The following is a 21,962-nucleotide window of genomic DNA, read 5'->3' on the forward strand; positions in this document are numbered from 1 at the left end:
ACAGAATCCTGAATAATTTAGACATTCGTTTATATAAATAAGCAAATAATTCAGTGTGAAACTCAAAGACAGGACTGATCACTTATGACAACTGCATTGTAGTTCTTTTTTCCTTTCTTTCTTTTCCGTGTTTATCCTGCAGTCTTTTATACACACAAAGATATTTTGTAACATACACACGACTTATGTGATATAATTTTTAAAATGAAGACCTAGGAAGCCATCATTCATTGAAAATATCAACACAGTTGACAAATATTAAGTGAGACTGACCACGAAAAAAGACCCCAATTTTTAAAATCATGAATGAAAGAGGGAATGCAAGTATTGACACCAATCTTACAGAAATTAAAAGGAGTATGAGCAACTATATGCCAATAAATCAGACAACTTAGGAAAAATGAACAAATTCCTAGGAAGATACAAATGACCAAAACTGACTCAAGAAAAACTGGAAAATCTGAACAGACCTATAACAAGTAAATAGATGGAATTAGTAACTTTACAACTTCTGTGAAGAAAAACCAAGGACCAAATGACTTCATTGGTGAATATGTCTTCCTCCACATTGAGGGGTTTTGAATTTTATAGAGAAAGACGAGAGAGAGAGAATAAGAGCCATAGAAAAGTGAGAAATAATGATTTCCCCCAGAATGTAACTCTAACTTGGTTTGTAGGAATGAATTTGGAAGATAATCTGTATTTGTACACAATATTTACTGGTAGATAACCAGTTTCTTTCTGTCCACTAAATAAATGTAGAGCAAAAACTGAAAGAAGCACCAGTTGGAAGCAATGTCAAATATCAGCCAGTCTGGAGCATCCCAGTGTCTTGGTCTTGTCCCAAGTATCAAGAAGAAAATACAAACCTCTTGCAGTCCACCCATCTTGATCATAATTACTATGAAGGATCTGGGGCACTTTCTTTACACTTTTTCCCATGCATACAAAATACATGTGTCTATTTTTTTGCAAATCTGGTTTGTGTATATATTCTTTTTGTATCCTGCTTTTTACACTGTATCTTAGTTATCACCTAATATTTTCAAAGAAGCCACATATTCTCAATGCAACACTCCCAGGAATGGTCTTTAGACATAACATCATTGGTTATGGATACAAATGAACCTTAATCATTACTATGTCAGCAGCTCTAACTGGTAACATTTTCATGTATAGCATTTATTGAGTTATATTATGTGTAACTGATGTTAAACTATGTATAATTTTCTGTATAAGTAAAACTATATGGTAGCATATTATTTACAGATTGTACCATACAGATTTTTTTTTACTATTTATTTATTTGGCTGCCTTGGGTGTTAGTTGCAGCATGCGGGATCTTATCTTTCATTTCAGTGTGTGGGGTTCTCTCTAGCTCTGCCCCAGGGTCTCCAAAGTGAGCACGGGCTTCAGTAATTTAGGCATATGGGCTCTCCAGCTGTGGCACGTGGGCTCCAGAGCATGCAGGCTCAGTAACTGCAGAGCACAGGCTTACTTGCCTCACAGGCCATTGGATCTTAGTTCCCCGACCAGGGATCGATAAGGAGTCCCCTGCATGGCTGGGTGACTTTTTAGCCACTGGACCACCAGGGAATTCCCTGCGCCATATGATTTTAATAGTATGAGCATATGCATGTGCTACCACTTACTATGAGCCAGAGGAGACTGCGGCTAAAACTACAATCTTTGATGACAGATCTCTATTCGAACCCTGGTGCTGCCATTTCCCACGTGACTTTGGGTGAGTAACGTGATGTTTCTTATCCTCAGTTTCCCTTTTTGAAAAGGCTGGTAATATGGTGAACAATTTGCAATAGAGCTGATCTGCAGCTTACTGTGACAGCGTATCTAAGTGTAGACATAATGCTTAAGACACAGTCAGCACTCAACAGCCATTTAGAGTTCTTGTGATTATGGTACTTTCTACACCCTTGCTGATTACAATGCACACAATTATATCATTTATAAACATAGAAACTATAATGTAAATGATATGTGTACATTATAAACACAACATGTGATTTAAATTCAATTCAGAAATAGGACAGTAACTCAAAGATGACAGAAAGAAATCCCAAAGTGCCTGGAGTTATTCATACCCAGAGCATTCCAAAGATTTCAGGGAACATGCTTGGCACAAATCACTCTGTAGGTGATTCACCTCTTACCCTCTTTCCTTAAATGACTGATCAAAACTCACTGCTCAACAAGCAGAGAGCTGGCAGCTTTGGCATCACGACTTTCTTTCCCAAGCCTAGTTTGCAAGTGTTAGTTGAAGAGGCAGGTTCTGCTACGTGTCTGAACAAGGTTCACGCTTGGGAGAGGAACCCTGGAGCTAGAGTGAAACACCACAGCCTTCCCAGGGCCCCGATGGGGGGGGGGGCAGCGGAGGGGAGGAGCGGGAGCCCCCAAGGCCACCCAAAATGCTCTGGCTGGCTTCAACTTGGTCTTTTATTGGCATTCTCATGCTGGGCCGTCATCTGCTAAGGCAGGGGTTCATTTGATTCACCCGGGAGCTTTAAACATTCTGAGGCCCAGGCCCCATTCCCAGAGATCCTGATTTAATTGGTCAGGGGTGGAGTATGAGCAGTCATAGCTTAACAAAGCTCCCCAGGGGATATGAATGTGTGGCCAAGGTTGAGAAGTTATGGCTTTAGGGCAGGGGAACTCAAACTATATCAGGCATCAAGATGACTAGGAGGCCCTGTTAAAACACGGACTGTTGGTCACATCCCCAGGGTTTCTGATTCTGCAGGTCTGGGATGGGGGCTGAGAATCTGCTTTGCTTACAAATCCCCCTGTGAGGACTGTGCTGCTGGTGTTGGGGGCCACAGCTTTGAGAATCGGTTCTTACACCGCAGTGCTTGGCGGAGGTGATACTTGTGCCAAAAAGAAGCAGCACCAGCTCTTGTGACTTTCACTGAGGGTAATGATGGGTGGCAGCTGTGATGCATGGTCTAATTCTTCGGGTCTACATCTGTCTCCTCCATTAAGCTGTAGCAACGGCATTCATCTCTATTTCCACAGCAGCTTCCTCATTCAGAAGGCCCAGAGAAATGTTTACTGAATGAATGAATGAAACACTGTGGGCACAATGTAAAAAGTTCTGTTAAAACTTACAAAAGGCCTGGGACTTCCCTGGTGGTCCAGTGGTTAAGACTCTGAGCTTCCACTGCAGGGGAAGCAGGTTCAATCCCTGGTCAGGGAACTAAGACCTCACATGCCGCATGGTGCGACCAAAAAAATAAAAATAAATAAAAAACCTCACAAAAGGCCTATTTAGAATAACCACTAACTGCCCTAGTTAATTTAGTTCAATTTACTAGAAGTTACTGAGCATTTGGATTGGCACTGGCAAATGAAAGACTAGTCGTTTAATTATTACTAGGCGGCCCTGCATTCTAGGATTGTACAGTTAGCCAATCAGTCAGCAAAGGTTAAGCACCTATGAAGTGCCAGGCACTGGTCTGGGTCCTGTGAAGAAACACTTGGGAGACTACACACACACACACACACACACACACACACACACACACACACACTCACTCCAGCTAGATTGAACTAACAGGGAGGCTCCATCACTGGCTGCTTGGCCCTGTGCCCACTCCTGGGGGCTTTTCAAAACTATCCAGGCCCAGGCTCCACCCTGAAGTTCAACAGATTGGAGGCTGAGCCCAGGTATCAGTACTTTTTAAGTGCCCCCAAGTGATTTTAACATGGTCGGACTCCACGGCTCTAAAAGATCTCAGTGCCTGAATGCAGGAGGTTGACATCCAGGGCTGGAGGAGTGTTCAGTAAGGGGGACTTGGGAAGACTGCCTCAGAAGAGGTAGGCCACTGAGGATCCAGGCAGTGGGAGAGGAGGGGAAGGCACTCTAGGCTGGGAAACAAGTGTGAGGAGGCAGGAAGCAAGGGAAGGGTGCCCACGAAACACTTCCAAAGCACCCTCTGTGTGTCTCCTATTGCTGCTATAACAAACGATTACACACCTAGCAGCTTGAAGCACACAGACTGACCTCACAGTTCTCAAGGCCACAAGTCTGAAATGGGCTTGAAGGGCCAGAACCAAGGTGTTGTTGGTAGGGCAGCATCCCTTCTTCCTTCTTTCCTTTTCCAGCTTGTGGAGACAGCCTGCATTTCTAGGCTTGTGGCCCCCTCCCACCTTCAAAGCCTGCAAGCCCGTCACCCTTCTGAAGCTCTTCTTCTCTCATCGTGGCTCCTCCTTAATCTCTGGCCCTCCTGCCCCCCTCTTATTTATTTGGCTGCTCTGGGCCTTAGTTATATCATGCAAGATCTAGTTCCCCCACCAGGGATCAAACCCTGGCCCCCTGCATTGGGCGTGTGGAGTCTTGGCCATTGGACCCCCAGAAAAGTCCCCTGCCTCTCTCTTATAAAGACCCTTGTAGTTACACTGGGCCCACTGGGTGATCCAGGATAATCTCCTAATCTCCAGACCCTTGATACAATCATATGAGTGAAATCCCTTTTGCTGGGTAAGGTAGCATGTTCACGGGGAGTTACCCACCTATATTCTATGCCCCTCCATTCTAGGCACCACTCTGAGAATGCTGAACCCCAGGATCCCCTCCCTGGATAACCTAGGCCCATTCCTAGGGCCTGTGGGGGTCTTGTCCTGAAGTTGCCCACCTGAGAGGAACCTAAAGTGGTGATGGTTGCGTGACTCTGTGAACATACTAAAAGCCGTTGACTTGCATACTTTAAAAGGGCAAATTATGTGATCTGTGATTATGTGATTTATAGCTCAATAAAGTTGTTTAAAAGGGGGAAAAATACAGAGTTCCCTGGTGGTCTAGTGGTTAGGAGTCTGTGTTTTCACTGCATGGTCAGAGGAGATCATGCAAGCCACGCGGCATGGTGAAAAATAGTAATAATGATAAAAGGAGGGACCTCCCTGGTGGTCCAGTAAGAATCCACCTTCCAATGTAGGGGATGTGGGTTTGATCCCTGCATTGGATGTGGCTTGGGGAACTAAGATCCCACATGCCTTGGGACAACTAAGCCTGTGCTCCAACTACTGAGTACACGGGCCACAACTAAGACCTGATGCAACCAAATAAATAAATAAACATTTTTTTAAAAAGAAAAATAAAAGGAAGAAAAATAATACAGAGGTGAAGCAACGGCAAAGACAAGTAACAAGGCAAATAACATCAGTAGTTTTGAAAATATATTTTTCACTATGACTATGATCTATTCTTTTATCATCCTTAAACCAGTCAAGATGACAACATGTTCGTAAAAAAATTCAAACACTGGAGATGCAAAGGATGGAAGTAAAGTGCGCTGTCATTCCTCATCCTGCAGCAATAACCAATGGTCGATGTCCTGACTTACAGGATTTCTTCCTCATTTGCAGTAAGAGGCACATGTCAAAACAGAATGTGGGGTCTGAGGCCAGCCTGCTGTGGTGCAGACCCCGGCCCTGCCCTCAGTAGCTCAGTGGCTGTGCGGGCTTCCTCCTCCCCCGAGGCCTTACTTTCCCTGTTGGTGAACGGAGATGATGAAAGCGTTCCTTGCTGTGAGGACTGGACGCCAGGGAGGCTGGCGTGGTGCTTGGTGCCCAGCGAGCGCTCAAGCGAGAAGAGCTGGTCGGCTGCTGCCGCTGTTGGTGTTGTTACACTACGACCAGCTGTGTTCTCTTTCAGTAGCCGCACAGCACTTCAGGATTTCTTTCTTTAGATGCTGTGAGTGCGGCAGACAGAAGTCCTGTCCTGATCTCTGTGGGGAGGCGCAGCGCTCCCTGGGGTGGGGTTCTCAGTGGACCAGGAAGGCCTCTCCACAACACTGATTATTGCTGCGGGGTGAGGAATGATGGTGCATCGTTCCTCTCGCCTTCAGGATGGAAACGCCTCCTGGTATTTATGTCTCAGAGCAAACCCAGCACACCAAGGACCTCTCTTCAAAGGGCGCATTTCCAAAGTCCCCTGGGGTCTTCGTCAGAACAGAAACTACCCATGACCCCTCGCTCAGATTTCTCCTCCCTGTAGAGGGGCCACTGTACCACTTGGCTATGCTCCCTCCATCCCAGCTGGGACCGTGGTTTAGCCACAAAGATTAGTGCACAAGGCTTTGGGAGGATTTGTTCGTTTATCTTTCTGGGTTTTGTTCTGAATACAAAAGCAATACAAGCTACTGCCTGTAGTTAAGAAAAATTAAATTCTTCAGAAATGTATGTAAGATGCTCCCCTCTCCCTGGCAATTTACAACCAAACCATCTATTAAGGAGGGTGGATGCAACTAAATGGGAAGTTTGGTCGTTTTTAGACCCTGGATATGGGCTTATGCTGCAGATTTGGAAATACAAGCCAAGAGTTGAGCTGGTATGGCCAGCAGAGGGAGAGGAAGGGTGCTGCTCGGGGAGGGAAGAGGGTAGCTAGGAAGCCCCCCGGAAGTGGTCATCAGGACTGGGAAGAAGGTCTAATTAGCAGGGGTTTTGGAGGGGGGCATGGTTTATTTTTTACTTTTTGGCTGCTCCACTCAGCATGTGGGATCTTAGTTCCCTGACCAAGGATTGAACTCTTGCACCACCCCCATCCCACCCCCCACCCACCCGCATTGGAAGCACAGAGTCTTAACCACTGGAGTGCCAGGGAAGTACTAAAAAGCAGTTTTAGAGAAACTGCTGTGAAATGTGGTTACGCTTGAAACTTTCTGGCGATTCCCAGTTTTTCAGGAAAGTTGTCTTGCACGGATTGGGCTTTCTGCTTTTGTGGAAACGGAGGAAGGAGCTGAGTGTCGGGTCTGGCATGACCTGGAGTCTGCACACACACATGAGGGAGGGGCTGCGAGCCCAGGAGAGCAAGAGTCCCCAGGGCAGCCCCAAACTCTGATGGACCAGGGCCAGATTCCAGCTGGTACTGGAGGCCCCAGCTGACAGAAAGTGATGCACAGAAATTAAGGTTTAGAAGCCCTTATGAGTTCCATGCCTCAGAAGTCAGTGTCGCTAAGCGTCTGGAACAAGTTCTTTCAGTTTTTCTAGGTGTATACGAGATCTACGTGTTATTGTTAATGAAGGGAGGCCCTGCTTTACATACTGTTTTGCAACTTGCCTTTTGTCCTTCAGTAACAAAACCAGCACATTCTTTCTGAGTTAAGAATCACAGGTCGGCTTCCCTGGCGGTCCAGTGGTTAAGAATCTGCCTGCCAATACAGGGGACCGGGGTTCCATCCTTGCTCTGGGAAGAAACCGTGCACCACAACTCCTGAGCCTGTGCTCTGCAACAAGAGAAGCCGCTAAAGGGAGACGCCTGCTCATCGCAACTAGAGAGCAGCCCCTGCTCACCGCAATGAGAGAAAGCCCGCACGCAGTAATGAAAACCCAGCACAGCCAAAAATAAATAAATTTAAAAAAAAAGAATCATAGGTCAGTTTCACTGTTCAGTAACTACTAAGTATAGGTGTGTCTGGCTTGATTTATCCCATCTCCTGTCAACAGACGTTAAGGTTCTTTTAATTTTTCATTATTATAAACTATCCTGCAGTAGTTGTAGCTCAGATGGTAAAGAATCTGCCTGCAATGCAGGAGACCTGGGTTCGATCCCTGGGTCAGGAAGATCCTCTGGAGAAGGGAATGGCAATCCACTCCAGTGTTCTTGCCTGGAGAGATAGAGGAGCCTGACAGGCTACCGTTCGTGGGGTCGCAGTGTCGGACACGACTGAGCGACTAACCCATTGCAGTAGTTGTATGTCACTGTTACCCTTGCCTGAATTTTTCTGTAGGATATATTCCTCAAAGTAGAATTGCTGGATCCAAAATGAGCATATTTAAAAAGCTAAGCGATTATTTATTTCGTCTCCAAATTCTCCTAAACAAGGCTAAAGTTGCAGAATATACCAAATACTTATTAATTACTCTGAGATCAAATCATGAAGTCAGGGATTCTATCTTCCTCTTTGTCTTTGCAGTCAAACATGACTGGTGAGCATCATTCAATTATTCATTTATCCATTCAACCAAGATTTGCTGAGCATCCACCATGTGAGCTCTTGTTGGGCCCATGCCTTTCTGCCAGGATTGGCCTTAATTGGCCTAAGAGGTCACACTGCTGTAAATTCACTGTGAAAACATCAAGAATGTATAACGCTTGGAAAGCTAAATAGGAACATAGCCACAAGGGACCAGGGAACACACGTGGCATGAAGCGCGGGCCGAGACCAACAAGATATTCCAAAGACCCGGAAGAGGAAAGAATACACCTATAAAGATGGAAGACAAAACTTTCTCATGGGACTTCCTCGGCAGTCCTCTGGGCAAACTAAGCCTGCACGCATGACCACTGAGCCCACGTGCCTCAACTAGAGAGAAGCCGACGCAACCAGAAAAACACTTTCTTGTATGTGAAATCAGCTATACAGACTTGTGAAGGAACCCTAACTTAGGAACCCAAACCTAAGTTTGAGCTCCTTATACAATATCATAAACACTGCAGACCTTTCTTTTGAAAAATGAAAATTTGTAGGAGCAACCCACCCCCACCTCTTTGGCTGTGTTCTGCAGAAGATGGGTGGGGTTAGGGATCCTTTAGGGAGGGTTATATTCTTGTATAATTTGGCTTCAGTTTGCCACACTGATTAGATACATATTCCAAGGCAGTTTAAATGACATAAAGAAAAATATAAATAATGTCTAGCCTTGGGCGGGGTTGGGGGTGGTTAGTTTGAAACTCTAAGTCTTTCATGTAACCAAGTGCTACACTATTCTATGAGCTGGGACTACTTCTTCATGGAACTTCTCGGGGGAGGGAAAGCAGCTGCATCTCAGTAGGAAATGTTTCATGAACCAGGGTAAAGCCTGGGTCTAAAAGTTTCAAAGCCCCCAAAACATTTTTTATTAAAATTGCTATAAATCTGATGAGAACAAGAGATCAAAAAGTTCTCCCCGAGGAGCTTCAGCAATAAACGTGCTCCTCAATGAACACATCTGGATCGGGGGCCTTCAGAGAACATGTCCAGAGAGTAAACGTGTTTTTTAAGTGGATGAAAAACCCTGGAGTCCAGGGGATTTATGAAGACACTGGGGCACCGGAACCCCTTTTGTGGCAGCCGGGGTGGGGGACTCATGCAAGAGCCAGCGACAAGTGACCATTTTCATCTATTTTTGTTTCTATGTGGGTAAATGATATTCAGTATCACTTTACAACATTTGTGGCAGGCTAACCTTTTTTTCCTGGTATTTTTTTTGTGGGGGGGTGGGCACACCATGAGGCTTGTGGGAACTCAGTTCCTTGACCACGGATAGAAGCCCGGGCTCTCAGCAGCAAAAGTGAGGAGTCCTAACGTAACTAGGCCACCCGGGAATTCCCTCTGGGTGCTTACTACTCATCAGCAAAAATTTCGATAGGTGATTAAGCTTTATTATTTTTGCCCAAAGATAGGACAATGGAGTGAGCCTTCAGTGATTACACTTCTTACTTCCAGAGTAAGCAGAAAAACCACAGTCACTCTGTGCCACCCTTGAGCACTTTGCGTGGCAGGTGGGTGACAGTCACAGAGGTTAAACATCCAGAATTCACTTCTTGACAAAACAGTACTGCAGAGGACACATTTACTTGAGCCCAGGGTTTAAAATCAAGAATCCTGAGTGGCAGGGACCTCGCTGGTGGTCCAGTAGTTAAGAGAGTCCACCTGCCAATGCAGGAGACATGGGTTTGATCCCTGATCCAGGAGGATCCCACATGCCATGGAGCATCTGAGCCCATGCATGTCACAAGTACTGCACCAGTGCTCTAGAACTTGAGAGCTGCAAATACTGAGCCCACGTGGGGTAAATACTGAAGCCCATGTACCCTAGGGCCCGTGCTCCTCAATAAGAGAAGCGTACGCACCGCAACTAGATAAAAGCCTGCACACAGCCACGAAGACCCAGCACAGTCAAAACTAAGTAAATAAATTAAAATTTATATATATATATATATATAAAGAATCCGCCTTGCAGGTTTGATCCCTGGTCAGGGAACTAGATCCCACATGCTGCAACTAAAAGTTCTCATGAAGCAAATAAAGATCCCTTATGCCACAACTAAGACCCTATGCAGTCCAACACATAAATAAATGTTTTTTAAAAAATAATAATAAGCAAACAGAAGAAGGAGGAGAAAAAAAAATTTTTTGAAAAGGAAAATGCAGATCCTTAGGTTCCATGGAGATTCTGATTGGCTAGAGCTGGGATGAGGCCAGGGACTCTGATTTTTGAGTAAATGCTCCAGGTGATTCTATTGAATTTGCCAGCTTCAGAAATAGGGTTCTAGGCAATACGCTTTAGGAACACAGCTCTTAAAAAACACTTTTATGTGGGTTGTACAAACTTTCTGGATAGTTTCCATTTCTGGCCACATACTTTTACAAAACGCACACTGGTCAAAAGACTTTAAAGGAGCTTAAAAGAGTCTCAGGTATTTTTAAGGTGCTCATTCAAGACCCAACTTAGGTTTACAGGCTCTGAAAGTTCATTTCTCCAGACTCTATGTGGAGAATAAAAGCCATGTTCTAGTCACACTTGGAGAATTTTAAAAAGAGGTGACTCTGGGGAGGCCACTGAGGCCAAGGGAAATGACCAGGGTCATAGCTCACATCACTAAACTGTGCTCAGACACCTAAGGTGAACATCAAGTCTCAGCTGGGTTTCAGGAGTTATGTGTGATTGAGGGTGAGCCATAAAAGGCTACATTTCTAGAAAACTATTTGGCAACTGGGCCTTAAGGTTCTGATCTGGTAATTCTGGTAATATTATCTGATCTGGTAATTCTAGTTCTAGGACTTTGACTGAGGAAAACAATCAGAGAAGTACAGAAACCATATGCAGAGATATTCATCATAGCCATGTCTCTGACAGCCTAAATGCTTCACACAACCTATGTGTCATCCACTGAGGAATAGATCAACTGAATATATGGACCTAAGAAAGCATGTTGTCTATAGCAGACCAAAAAGCTTATGCACAGGAGAAGAGATGACTGACAAAATGAAAAAGCAACCTATGGAATGGGAGAGACTATTTCCAAACCACACATCTGATAAGGGGTTGACACCTAAAATACATAAGGAACTCACAACCAATAGCAAAAAAACCAAGTAACCCATTTTAAAAATAGGCAGAAGACCCGAGGGGATATCTTTCTAAAGAAGATATTCAAATGATCAACAAGTACATGAAAAGATGCTCACATCACTAACCATTAGGAAAATGCAAATCAGAAGCACAACGAGTTATCACCTTGTATCTGTCAGAACGGCTTTTATCAAAAAAAGAGAAAACCAATGCTCACAAGGATGTGAAGTTAAATCGGAATTCTTGTGCATTGTTGGTGGGAATGCATAAAGAAAATATGGGCTATGTCTGTGTGCATGATGGAACACTACTGGGATATTATCCAGCCATAAACAAGAGGGAATTCTTGCCGTTTATGACAATGTGGATGGACCTTGAGGGCATTATGCTGAGTGAAATGTCAAACAGAGGAAGACAAATACCATATGATCTCAAATTGTATGTGAAATCTGAAAAAATAAAACAAAATCAAACTCATAGAAACAGAAGACAGATTGGCAGTTGCCAGGGGAAGAAGGTGGAGAGTAGGAGAAATGGGTGAAAAGTGATTAAAGGATATAAACTCCCAGGTATAAACAAGTCCTGGGGTTAGAAGGTACTCCAGTTAACAATACAAAGGACTTCCCTGGTGGTCGAGTGGTTAAGAATCCACCTTCAATGCAGAGGACACGGTTTCAACCCTGGTCAGGGAGCCAGATCCCACATGCTGCAACTAAACATCCCACATGCCACTAAGACCCAGAGAAGCCAAATAAATAGGGAAGTAAATTAAAAAAAAAAAAAACAGCGCTGTATATTTGAAAGCTGCTAAAATAATAGATTTTAAAGTTCTCAACATACACAAAAGATTGTAACTCTGCAAGGTGATGGATGTGATATGTTAATTAACTGAGAGTGGTGGTGATCATTTTATAATATATATATATATAAAATCACTACACTGAATACTTTAAAAGAACACAATGTTATGTCAATCAGATCTTCATAAAGCCAGGGGTACAAAAACACATTATCAAGTAATTTTCACCACATGCTCACAAAACAAGAGTTCCTGAGAATGCTGCGGTGCACACACACGTACACACATACTCTGTAGAATGTTGAGACATGTGGCTTCCCTGGGGGCTCAGACGGTAAAGAACCCGCCTGCAATGTGGGAGACCTGGGTTCAATCCCTGGGTTGGGAAGATCCCCTGGAGGAGGGCATGGCCACCTACTCTGGTATTCTTGCCTGGAGAATCCCCATGGACAGAGGAGCCTGGTGGGCTGCAATCCACGGGGTAGAAAAGAGTCAGACATGACTGAGTAACTAAGCATGCATGCATTTGTTGATAGACACCTACATACACCATACAACAACAATTCTTTGTTTAAAAATTTATATATCTATATCCAAACAGAAAACAATAGATAGAAGTCCACCAAAATGTTAATAATGACTACCTCTGAGTCATTTCTCTTTTCTTCTTTACAGTTCTATTTTCTAAATCAAAGTTATAAAATTAAGCTATATCCTTTAAAAATCAAGTTTTCAGAGAACTGTTAATGAAATGGGAAATGTGTATGACAATACCAAGTGAAAATATAGGATGAAAGTATATATCCAATGTGGTACCCATTTGTTTTTAAACATTATGTATACATGCATTATATATAAATCAATCCAGGAAGATACCAATAACTGAAGTCTCCATGTAGAGGAATTACAAGGAATTATGTTCATTTCACTTGTGTATCTTCTCCAAACTTTCTACAATGAGAATGTATTAGCATTTTAAGTCAGAAAGAAAACTCAGTCAATTGCGTTGTTTTTTTTTTTGGCTGTTCCTTGTGGCATGCAGGATCTTAGCTCCCCGGGTGATGGAACTCAAGCCCCCTGCAGTGGCAGTGTGGAGTCTTAACCACTGGACTGCCAGGGATATTCCAATCAGTTGCATTTTAAGCCACAGTTTCCATGAGGAACACTTCCTCTGGTCATTGTTGGGAGCCCCTTGCATTTGGGGGTGAGCTGTGAGGTGCAAAGGAAGTGCTGTATCTCCTGAGCTCCATCCCCAGCCTGGGATGAGTAGCCACCTCAAGGGCAGCCCATTCACACAGGCCAGGTGAACTGCAGCTACACAGGGAAATGATCACAACAGTGAACAGCTACTGAGATCTTTCTATGCAGCCTACGCTGTGCCAAGCGCTGTGCAGGCATCACCTCCCTGAACCCCATGAGGCTGGTCCTCATGCATCGAGGGGCCTTCTGTCTAATTCCAAAAAGGTGGCGCTAGTGGTAAAGAACCCGCCTGCCAATGCAGAAGGAGGTAAGAGACACAAGCTGGATCCCTGGATCGGTAAGATCCCCTGGAGGAGGGCATGGCAACCCACTCCAGTATTCTTGCCTGGAGAATCCCCATGGACAGAGAAGCCTGGCAGGCTACAGTCCATGGGGTTGCAGAGAGTCAGACGCGACTGAAGCGACTTAGCAGGCATGCATGCTCTCACCAACCACATCAAACTCTGGCAAGGAATCCGCCTGACAGGGGTATCTTTACGGTAAGTCTGTTTCTAAGCAATGCCTCAGCTATGCCCAGAACCTCCTTTCTGATCCATTTATGTAAGAATGGTGTTAGATTTTTACTTTGGCCTATGATGACGGCTCCCTGAGGTCGTTTTTTTTTATAAATAACACATCCTGCCTGCGCTTGTTTTCCCTCTACCTACCTTTCCTTCCGATGGGTAAAAGCCAATTGCTCTCATGACAAAAGGAAGCTCCGACAGGCAGATGTGTTCCGACACCTTTCTGGTCTCCATCGTATCGATACCTTGACTACGGAGCTGAGAATAGTAAAAATAGTCTTCCAGCTCCTACGTGGAAATAAAGTGGAAACACAACATGCATTTTTGGCTTCAGTCTGAACCAGCCATTAAGACTTCAAGGGCATTTTCTAGAAAGTACATTTTGAGCTCAGTGGGGAAAAGAGCTTTGGGAAAAATTTTAAAAAGCAAGAAGGTTAACCCCAGGCACATTTGTTTTACAAACTTAACTAGATGTTACGGGGAAGTGTTTATTCTGAGGACAATTACCCTGTAGAATTTTCCTTCCCTGCCACCAGACACCAGACCGTAGAACGGGGTCAGGTCTTCGCCCCCAAGAGAAACCGCTGCCTCCAGGGCACTAGAACAATAAAAGAAACATCTCTATTAGAGAGCACTCAGGCGGGAACATGATGGCCCACAAGTCCTGCAGGCTGCAGACCTCTGAAGGGTATTACAGTGCAGATACAACTAGGGTCTCTGTAAACTTGCTAAGCAAATTCCCTCCAATATGAAGCTGCATATGGAAAATTCAATTTTAAGTGTGGAACCCTGTGGCTCGGGGCCCCTGTCTTAAAGATGGTGATACTCTCTTTCGGGATGACAGGACAGGCGCCTGGCAATCTGTCTGCAGTCTTTGGGGAAATCCTCTGGAGGGAGAGGAGGGTCCCCATGTGCTGAGCCCATGGACCGCCCCCAGCAGAGCGGCCATGCTGTAACCTTAGATCTGCGTGTGACCAGAGCCAGGGGAATGGGATGTGGCACCGGTGGACGGCCAGCGCTAATTGCTTCCATAAAAACTCAGGAGGCCACTAGGGACCCACGCTGGTCAGATAAAAATAACCCTCTGCTCTCTAACACAGGGTCAGATGTTTCCAAAAATAGGCCCTTTAAGTTGTAAGAAAACCTACTTTTTATGTGAGGCTGACTGTCTCATACAAAATGCTAATAATATAAAATCATTTTAATAATCCACTGACTGGATTTCTGCTCATCAGACCATTAGCTTATTTGGAGGATGATTAAGACACACTTTGTAGAGACTATGGTGGGGAAGTGGTTAAGTATACCGAATATGGAGTGAAAGGGACATGCCTGTGAGCCCTGGCTCTGCCTCCAGAGAGCAGGGTGATCATGGGCAAGTGACTTTACTACTCAGGGCCTCAGTTTCCTATTCTGAAAAATGGGAATAATTACAGGGTCTGCCTCACGAGACAGCTGTGAAAATTAAAGTGAATGCACATAAAGAATTGGACACGAAGCCCTTTGTTTTTCTCCTATGATGAATCTTTGTTGAGGTGTGGAATTGAATCAGGAAGATAGCATGTGAATCCACAGCCTCACCACCTCACTCCATGGCTGGGGCAGTCCCTGAGCCCCTTGGAGCGAGTTTCCAGACCTGTACAACGGGGTTGTCAACAGTCCTTATGTCACTGGATAGCTGTGAGGATAAATCAGGCAATTCATGGAAAGCACGGGACCCAGGGCCTGGCCCAGGGTTATTAGTACTGTTGACCTGGGTCAACACCTCCACCGTTCCTGCAGGAGTCAGCCACCAAACAGTCCTCAGTTCTCAGTCAGGACCCCGCATAAGCCCCACCCAAGCAGGCTGCTGGTGGTCTGTGGAGCTGGTGTACTCTCCAGGTGGGCCTGGGCTCCAGGTGGGCCTGAGGCCCGTCTCCAGCTGGGCTCAACCTTCACCCAACTCTTGGCTCTGACATTAGCTATCGAGGCAGGAGTCTGGCTAAGAGGGTGCCTGCTCTGAGGCTCCCAGGCCAGCCTCAAGCCCAATCCCGACAGGCACTGTGGTCAGAGAGGCCACGGTTAGCCGCGTGGTTCTGAAGCAGGGCCAGTTTAAAGGCCCGATGTGACATGGAGGAGCCTGTCACTACCAGGAAAGCCCCAGGGAACAGGCTCACAGAGCTCTGGATCCTATGGGAGCAGCCCTCCACTGGTCAGAGCTGCAATATGCTCCTGGCTCTGCCACCGTCAGCTGACGGGAGAGCCAGCGGGACTAACTGGGCTTGTTCCACCAGAGCTGGGGGATGAGCCTTCCCTCAGCTGTGCTGTGAAATCTAGGAACCATCAGAGGCCATGTTTCCACCGAGTGATGAAACCTGCCTCGGCAGAGTGACAGCGGGTTATGGCAGAGGCGAACAGAGAGCAAACGCCGAGGGTGGGCGGTCCTGGCTGCTGGGATCCTGAGATCCCAGGACAGGACTGGTCCTAACTTCCCATTTCTCCCTAAGTTGGGTTCTAACACTCGCCACAAAACAGGAGGTCATTGGGGAACAAGGTGGAGGCGCATTTACTGAGAATGCTTTTCCTACTGTGCGCCCAGGAATATAGTCAGTACTTTGGGGAATGATCCAAAGCCGGAGTAGCTGTGAGGCGGCAACCAACACAGAGCAGGTGCTCAGTAAAGGTTCCCTAGAGGAGGGTGTCGGGAAGGGGAGGGGAGAGGAGGGAGAGGGGGAGGGGGAAAGGGGGAGGGGAAAGAGAGGGGTTAGGGGAGAGGGGGAGGGGAAGGGAGGAGGAGGGGAAGGGAGGGGGGAGGGGAAGGGAGGGGGGAGAGGAAAGAGGGAGGAGATGGGGAGGGGAAGGGGAGCAGGGATAGCAATGGAAGCCATCACTTAGTTCCCTAGTAGGGGAACTAAGATCCCACATGCCTTGAGGTACAGCCAAATAAATATACTGCCAAGTGCAAAACGCAGGTGCAGATGGGTACATATAGCATGCAATATGAATATATATATTTATATTTGTATAAAGATATCATGGAGGGAGAATTCCCTGGCTGTCCAGTGATTAGGGCTTGGCACTTCCACTGCATTGTTTGATCTCTGATAAGGGAACTAAGATCCTGCATGTCCCATACTGCAAAAAAAAAAAAGAGAGAGAGAGAGAGATAAAAAACAAACAAGCAAATAAATCAGCTCTGAACACAGTGGTAATGTTCCCATTTTAACAGATGGAGAAACTGAGGCTGAAGGAAGGGAAGGGACTTGCCTCAGGTCAGCAAGTGGCAGGGGAGGTGGGATTTGAATCTGGGTCTTTCTGGCACTTGTCTGAGCAAGACAGCAGGATGCCAGGTGGGCGAGAGGTTGAGCACAAAAATGGGGGATTTAAAAGCCTGACAAGGAGGGAAAAAGGGTGGCCTGCCACCCAAGATAGGGGAAGGGAGAGTACGAGTCAGGGACTCAACTCGGGGAAAGATGAAGGGAAGGGGTCTCCCTGGGGAAGTCTGAGACGCTGCAATGATAATTCAGGGTCCTAGGAGTTTGTTGGTTAAGATGATGTGAGCGTGACAGGATTTATCACCTTCATTTTACCCTACAACTCGCCATGAATAGACCTAGTAGGAAATTTCACTTGTTTACTTGTTTCGGGTTTTTACATTTCTTCCCATTAGTGAAGCACTGAACATATTAAAACACCAGAAGCAGTGATGAAGTGCTAATTAGTTTATAATGATCCTTTGTCCCCACAACAGATTAAATTGAAATTCTCGCAAGCCTGGATTCTGGCCATGTTCAGGAAAGCTACTGGAAAGCGAGTGCTCTTTTTTTTTTTTTAAATCTCTGCCATTCCAGATCTCAAGATGATTGAGATGAGGACAAAAATGGAAAAAAAAAAACTAGGATTCTGTCTTCCCACCAGGATGTCACTTGACCCCATCCATCCGGGTAACAGGCTATAGGTGTCAAAGGATTAAGCACTTCATGCTGGAGACGTGATGAGTAAGTTCTTTTCAAGGGGAGAGTTCACCTTCAGCTTCTAAATCCCCCAAATCTGCCCTTCTGGGTGAGAACAGAGGTGAAGGTTAGAGTTTCAACTGCAATCTGAAACCCCCTCGAGGTTCCAAAGCGGATTTACCTGGCTGGTCTTGCTTCTATTCACGTGAAGGGGAGAAGCTTCGATGCCTGCCACGGAAGAGGGATGTGCACTTGGCAGACGGTGGGGGTATACTTTCACTTTATGTTTTATTTAGCTTTGGCTGCGGTGGCTCTTTGTTGCCGTCGCGTGGGCTTTCTCTACTTGCGGCGAGTTGGCGTCTCTTCTCTTGGAGCACCAGCTCTGCGGCTTCAGTAGTCGCAGCGCAGGGGCTCAGCAGTTGGGGCACATGGGGCTTAGTTGCTCCATGGCATGCGGAATCTTTCCGGACCAGGGATCAAAACTGTGTCCCTTGCACTGGCTGGTAGATTCTTATCCACTGCGCCACCAAGGAAGCCTAGGGGGTATTCTTTTACCCAACAAACAAATTGGGTTTGTTCTTTTAGGAAGGTACCTTTCTCTGGACTGTTTTTACCCAGCTCCTCACAGGACCCTGCCAGGAAGAGGGGCATAGAGAAGGTGGTCAGGAAAGGAACTGGCTCCGCCCTGTGGCTGTTCAATGAATTTGGAGAGATGAGAGAATTACTTTAGTGGTAATCCTTCTTTTTAAAAAAAAAAAAATATTATTTTTTGGCCACACTGTTCATCATGTAGGATCTTCGTTCCTCAGCCAGGGATTGAACCTACAGCCCCTGCGATGGAAGCATGCAGTCCTAACCACTGGGCAGCCAGGGGAGTTCCTAACCTTTTTTAATAAGAAAGATCCTGCACTCCTAAGCAAATGCCTTTATAAGGAAGAAGAGATGAAAGGAAATCATTAATTTACTGTCTTTAGCTCAGTGCTGTGTGCTTTCCGTAAGGATCCTATGAAAGTCCCTATTGTTGTCCTCTTCTGCACCACCACCCCCCTCCATTGCACAGACAAGGAATCTAAAGATCTGAGATGCTAATCTCTGGGACCTAGGGTCCCACAGCCAGCAGACAGTAGTCTTCAGATTCAAATCCATGTGTCTTTGACCTCAAAGTCTGTGTCTCTCCTATGCCCGATCACGGAACTCTTCAGCCTCACCCTAGGCAGAAATTCGCAGCTCAGGGCAGGGTGAGAACACTGAAAATACACATTTCAGATAATACTCTTACTATTTCTGTAACACACATTTTGGAGATTCGGGCTTGATCTCTCTAGCTGGTGTGGATTTTCAGGCGACACAGTGAGAAGTATTTTGGGGGAAATGGGCATGGGTTCACGAGGTAGGATCACACGGCTTCGCCTGCAAACACCATAGGTCCCTGAGACAGAAGAGTAACCTTCTGTCTGCCCCTTAATACGAACAAGTGTCTCGGGGAGCACCCTGAAGGCCATGCCTGAGTCTTGGCTGTCTTTATACCTGCAGGCCTAGCACAGTGCCCAGGATGTTGTAGGGTGTTTTTGTTTTTATTTTTTCTAATATTTATTTATTTGTCTGTACCGGGATAAGGGATCTTTTATTTTTTTTAGTTGCAGCATTTAGGATCTTCAGTTGTAGCATATTAACTCTTAGCTGTAGCATGTGGGATCAATCTAGTTCCCTGACCAGGGATAGAACCCGGGCCCCCTGCATTGGGAGTGTGGAGTCTCAGCCACTGGACCACCAGGGAAGTCCTGTCATAGGGGTTTAATACCTGTCTGCTGTTGCTGAGTGAAAAGAAGGGGTGTATACGTTTCACCGTCCTTAGGGGGCCAAGCTTCTCACCGCAGTACGCACCTTAAGTTGATTTCCCACTGCACCACTGACCGATCCTGCCCTCCTGCTGTGAAGGCATAGCAGCCGTCATAGGAAAGGGCCATGCTGGCCACCCCGTTCGGGTGGCATATGAGGGCAGAGGTCTTATGTGGATTGCCATCAACTGGTAAGATCTGAAGTCCAACCTAGAAAAAAAAGAAAAGTGAAGTTGCTCAGTCGTGTTCGACTCTTTGCAACCCCGTGGACTGTAGCCCACCAGACTCCTCTGTCCATGGGATTCTCCAGGCAAGAATAGAATACTGGAGTGGGTTGCCATTTCCTTCTCCAGGGGAGGGATTGAACTTGGCTCTCCTGCATTGCGGGCAGACACTTTAACCTCTGAGCCACCAGGGAAGACAAGAAAGGAAGAAGTAACTAGATATTCAGACTAAGATACCCAGGCCCCAGGCCAGACTTGGCACAGTCAGGTGTCAGCTCCAGATCTGTTTATGCGAAGGACCTGTGGGTCCGGAACTGCCTTCTCAGTGAGGGCTGCATTTCAAGCATTTCAAATGGCTGGGGCTTCACATACACTGCGCCCTGCAGGGTGGCCCCTTGGGAGAGGGATGCCTGGTTCTACCAGGGACACAGAAAGGAAACTTCCCTCCTACCTTCATGGTCAGATGTCCAGGCTTTTCCAGGATAATTATGGCATTTTATGATCTTATACTTTTCCATATGGACTAGTAGATTTTTTAAAAAAATTATTTATTTTAGTCAATTTATTTATTTGGCTGTGCCAGGAAAGTGGGATCTAAGTTCCCTCACTGGGGATCAAACCCAGGGCCCCTGAGTTGGGAGCTCATAGTCTTAGCCACTAGACCACCAGGGAAGTCCCTAGATTAAGTCATTAAATGTACAACTAAGTGTAACTAACTTGTCTTCATAAGAAAAGGAAAGGAAAAGAAAAATCCTTTGATGTACTTTGGGGAGTAGAGAAAACAAGGGAAGTCTCCTAAGAGTCGTCCTCACTCAATTATGGCAGTTTGCAGTGTGGAGCAGGATGAGAGTCTTGGGCTTGGGGAAAGCCAATGTTCTTAAGTCTGGTAATACCTGTGGCTATTTCCCACTCCAGACACTCAGTCACCTTAGTGGGGCAGAGGGCAAACCACTGGCACCTTGTCTCTGTTAATAAACACCATATAGCGCTTCTGCAGTTCCAGAGTGGATTTCACCGGGAGGATTTGTATCTGCTCAATGGGAGATCCATAAACCGGCCCGAGGAGTGTCTTTCTGCAAGAGAAAGAAAAGAAACGATTTCTAAATTCCACAAATCTGAATGCAGGTTTTATGACTTGTTCCCTTTCACGATCCCTCATACATTTTAAAGATCTTGGTTTTTTTGGTTTGTTTTTGATGTGGATGATTTTAAAAGTCTTTATTGAATTTGTTACACTATTGTTTCTGCTTTATGTTTTGGCAGCGAGGCATGTGGGATTTTCACTCCTTGAGGAGGGATTGAACCCGCATCCTCTGCAATGGAAGGCAAAGTCTTAACCACTGGACCATCAAGGAAGTCCACCCTCTATGTTTTAAATTTTGAGTTTCTTGTCACTTAACTAAGCCCATTGTCATAAAGACCTCACTCTCAACTGCTAATGGTGGCTGCAAATCAGGGGCAGCAGCTCTAGATGTTTCAGGGAAATTTTGCTTGTGAAGGATGCTCTTCTTGGCCAAGGCTCTGACTCTCCCCTTGACAGCTGAATGAAGGGAACATCATGCCTCGAGAATGCGTACACGAACAAGGGATGCAGAAAACGCTGCAAGGACGAGACGAGCATGGACAGGATGTGAGGAAACAGCCCCATCCTCCCGGGGTTGCCCAGGATCTTAGAGGGAGACCCTGTCTGGTGCCCAGACATCTGACAGCAGGTCTGAGAGCAACTCAAGGGTCCCCCAAAACTCTGTGCATCACACTCTAATGAATTGCACCCTTACAGTCAGATTTCTGAATTTAGATTCTCTTACGGTAACTAGGAACCTGATCCGAGGTTAGGCTGTCAGAAGTGACCTCAAGCCTGGACCTGGCTTTGCCCTGAAGCTGACAAAACCTGAGCTGCAGGACCCCTCCCTCATAAATGCACCTTCTGAGGCCTGGGAGGGGCCCTTGCCATTTTTAATTTATTTCTAATTATATATCTTTTAAATTAAAATTATATATATATTTGTTTATAATTAATATTAACCAGTTAATCTGGCTGCATCAGGTCCCAGCTAATGGAATCTTTGTTGCAGCGCACAGACTCTCTAATTGTGGTATGCAGACTCAGTAGTTTCAATGAGTATTTAGTCGCTCCCAAGCATGTGGAAGTGAAAGGGGAGAGTGAAAAAGTTGGCTTAAAGCTCAACATTCAGAAAACTAAGATCATGGCATCTGGTCCCATCACTTCATGGGAAATAGATGGGGAAACAGTGGAAACAGTGGCTGATTTTATTTGGGGGGCTCCAAAATCACTGCAGATGGTGATTTCAGCCATGAAATTAAAAGATGCTTAC

General features: G+C 45.7%; 1 protein-coding gene across 3 annotated transcripts in view; it reads right to left on the minus strand.

The window, feature by feature from the left end:
* CFAP251 (cilia and flagella associated protein 251) overlaps positions 1-21,962 on the minus strand; it is a 72,168-nt gene that overhangs the window by 4,988 nt on the left and 45,218 nt on the right. For 2 of the 3 annotated variants that reach the window (XM_069557795.1, XM_069557794.1), the window contains 4 exons: positions 20,585-20,699; positions 19,449-19,612; positions 14,140-14,230; positions 13,777-13,920 (listed from right to left, as the gene is read on the minus strand). In XM_069557795.1, coding sequence (XP_069413896.1) covers positions 13,777-13,920; positions 14,140-14,230; positions 19,449-19,612; positions 20,585-20,699 — 514 coding nt within the window. Of the gene's footprint in view, positions 1-13,776; positions 13,921-14,139; positions 14,231-18,134; positions 18,197-19,448; positions 19,613-20,584; positions 20,700-21,962 lie in introns of those variants that run through there. The other variant, XM_069557796.1, reaches the window with a different exon arrangement.

The sequence above is a fragment of the Ovis canadensis genome, chromosome 17 (assembly GCF_042477335.2).
Source record: "Ovis canadensis isolate MfBH-ARS-UI-01 breed Bighorn chromosome 17, ARS-UI_OviCan_v2, whole genome shotgun sequence".
In the NCBI taxonomy this organism is placed as follows: Eukaryota; Metazoa; Chordata; class Mammalia; order Artiodactyla; family Bovidae; genus Ovis; species Ovis canadensis.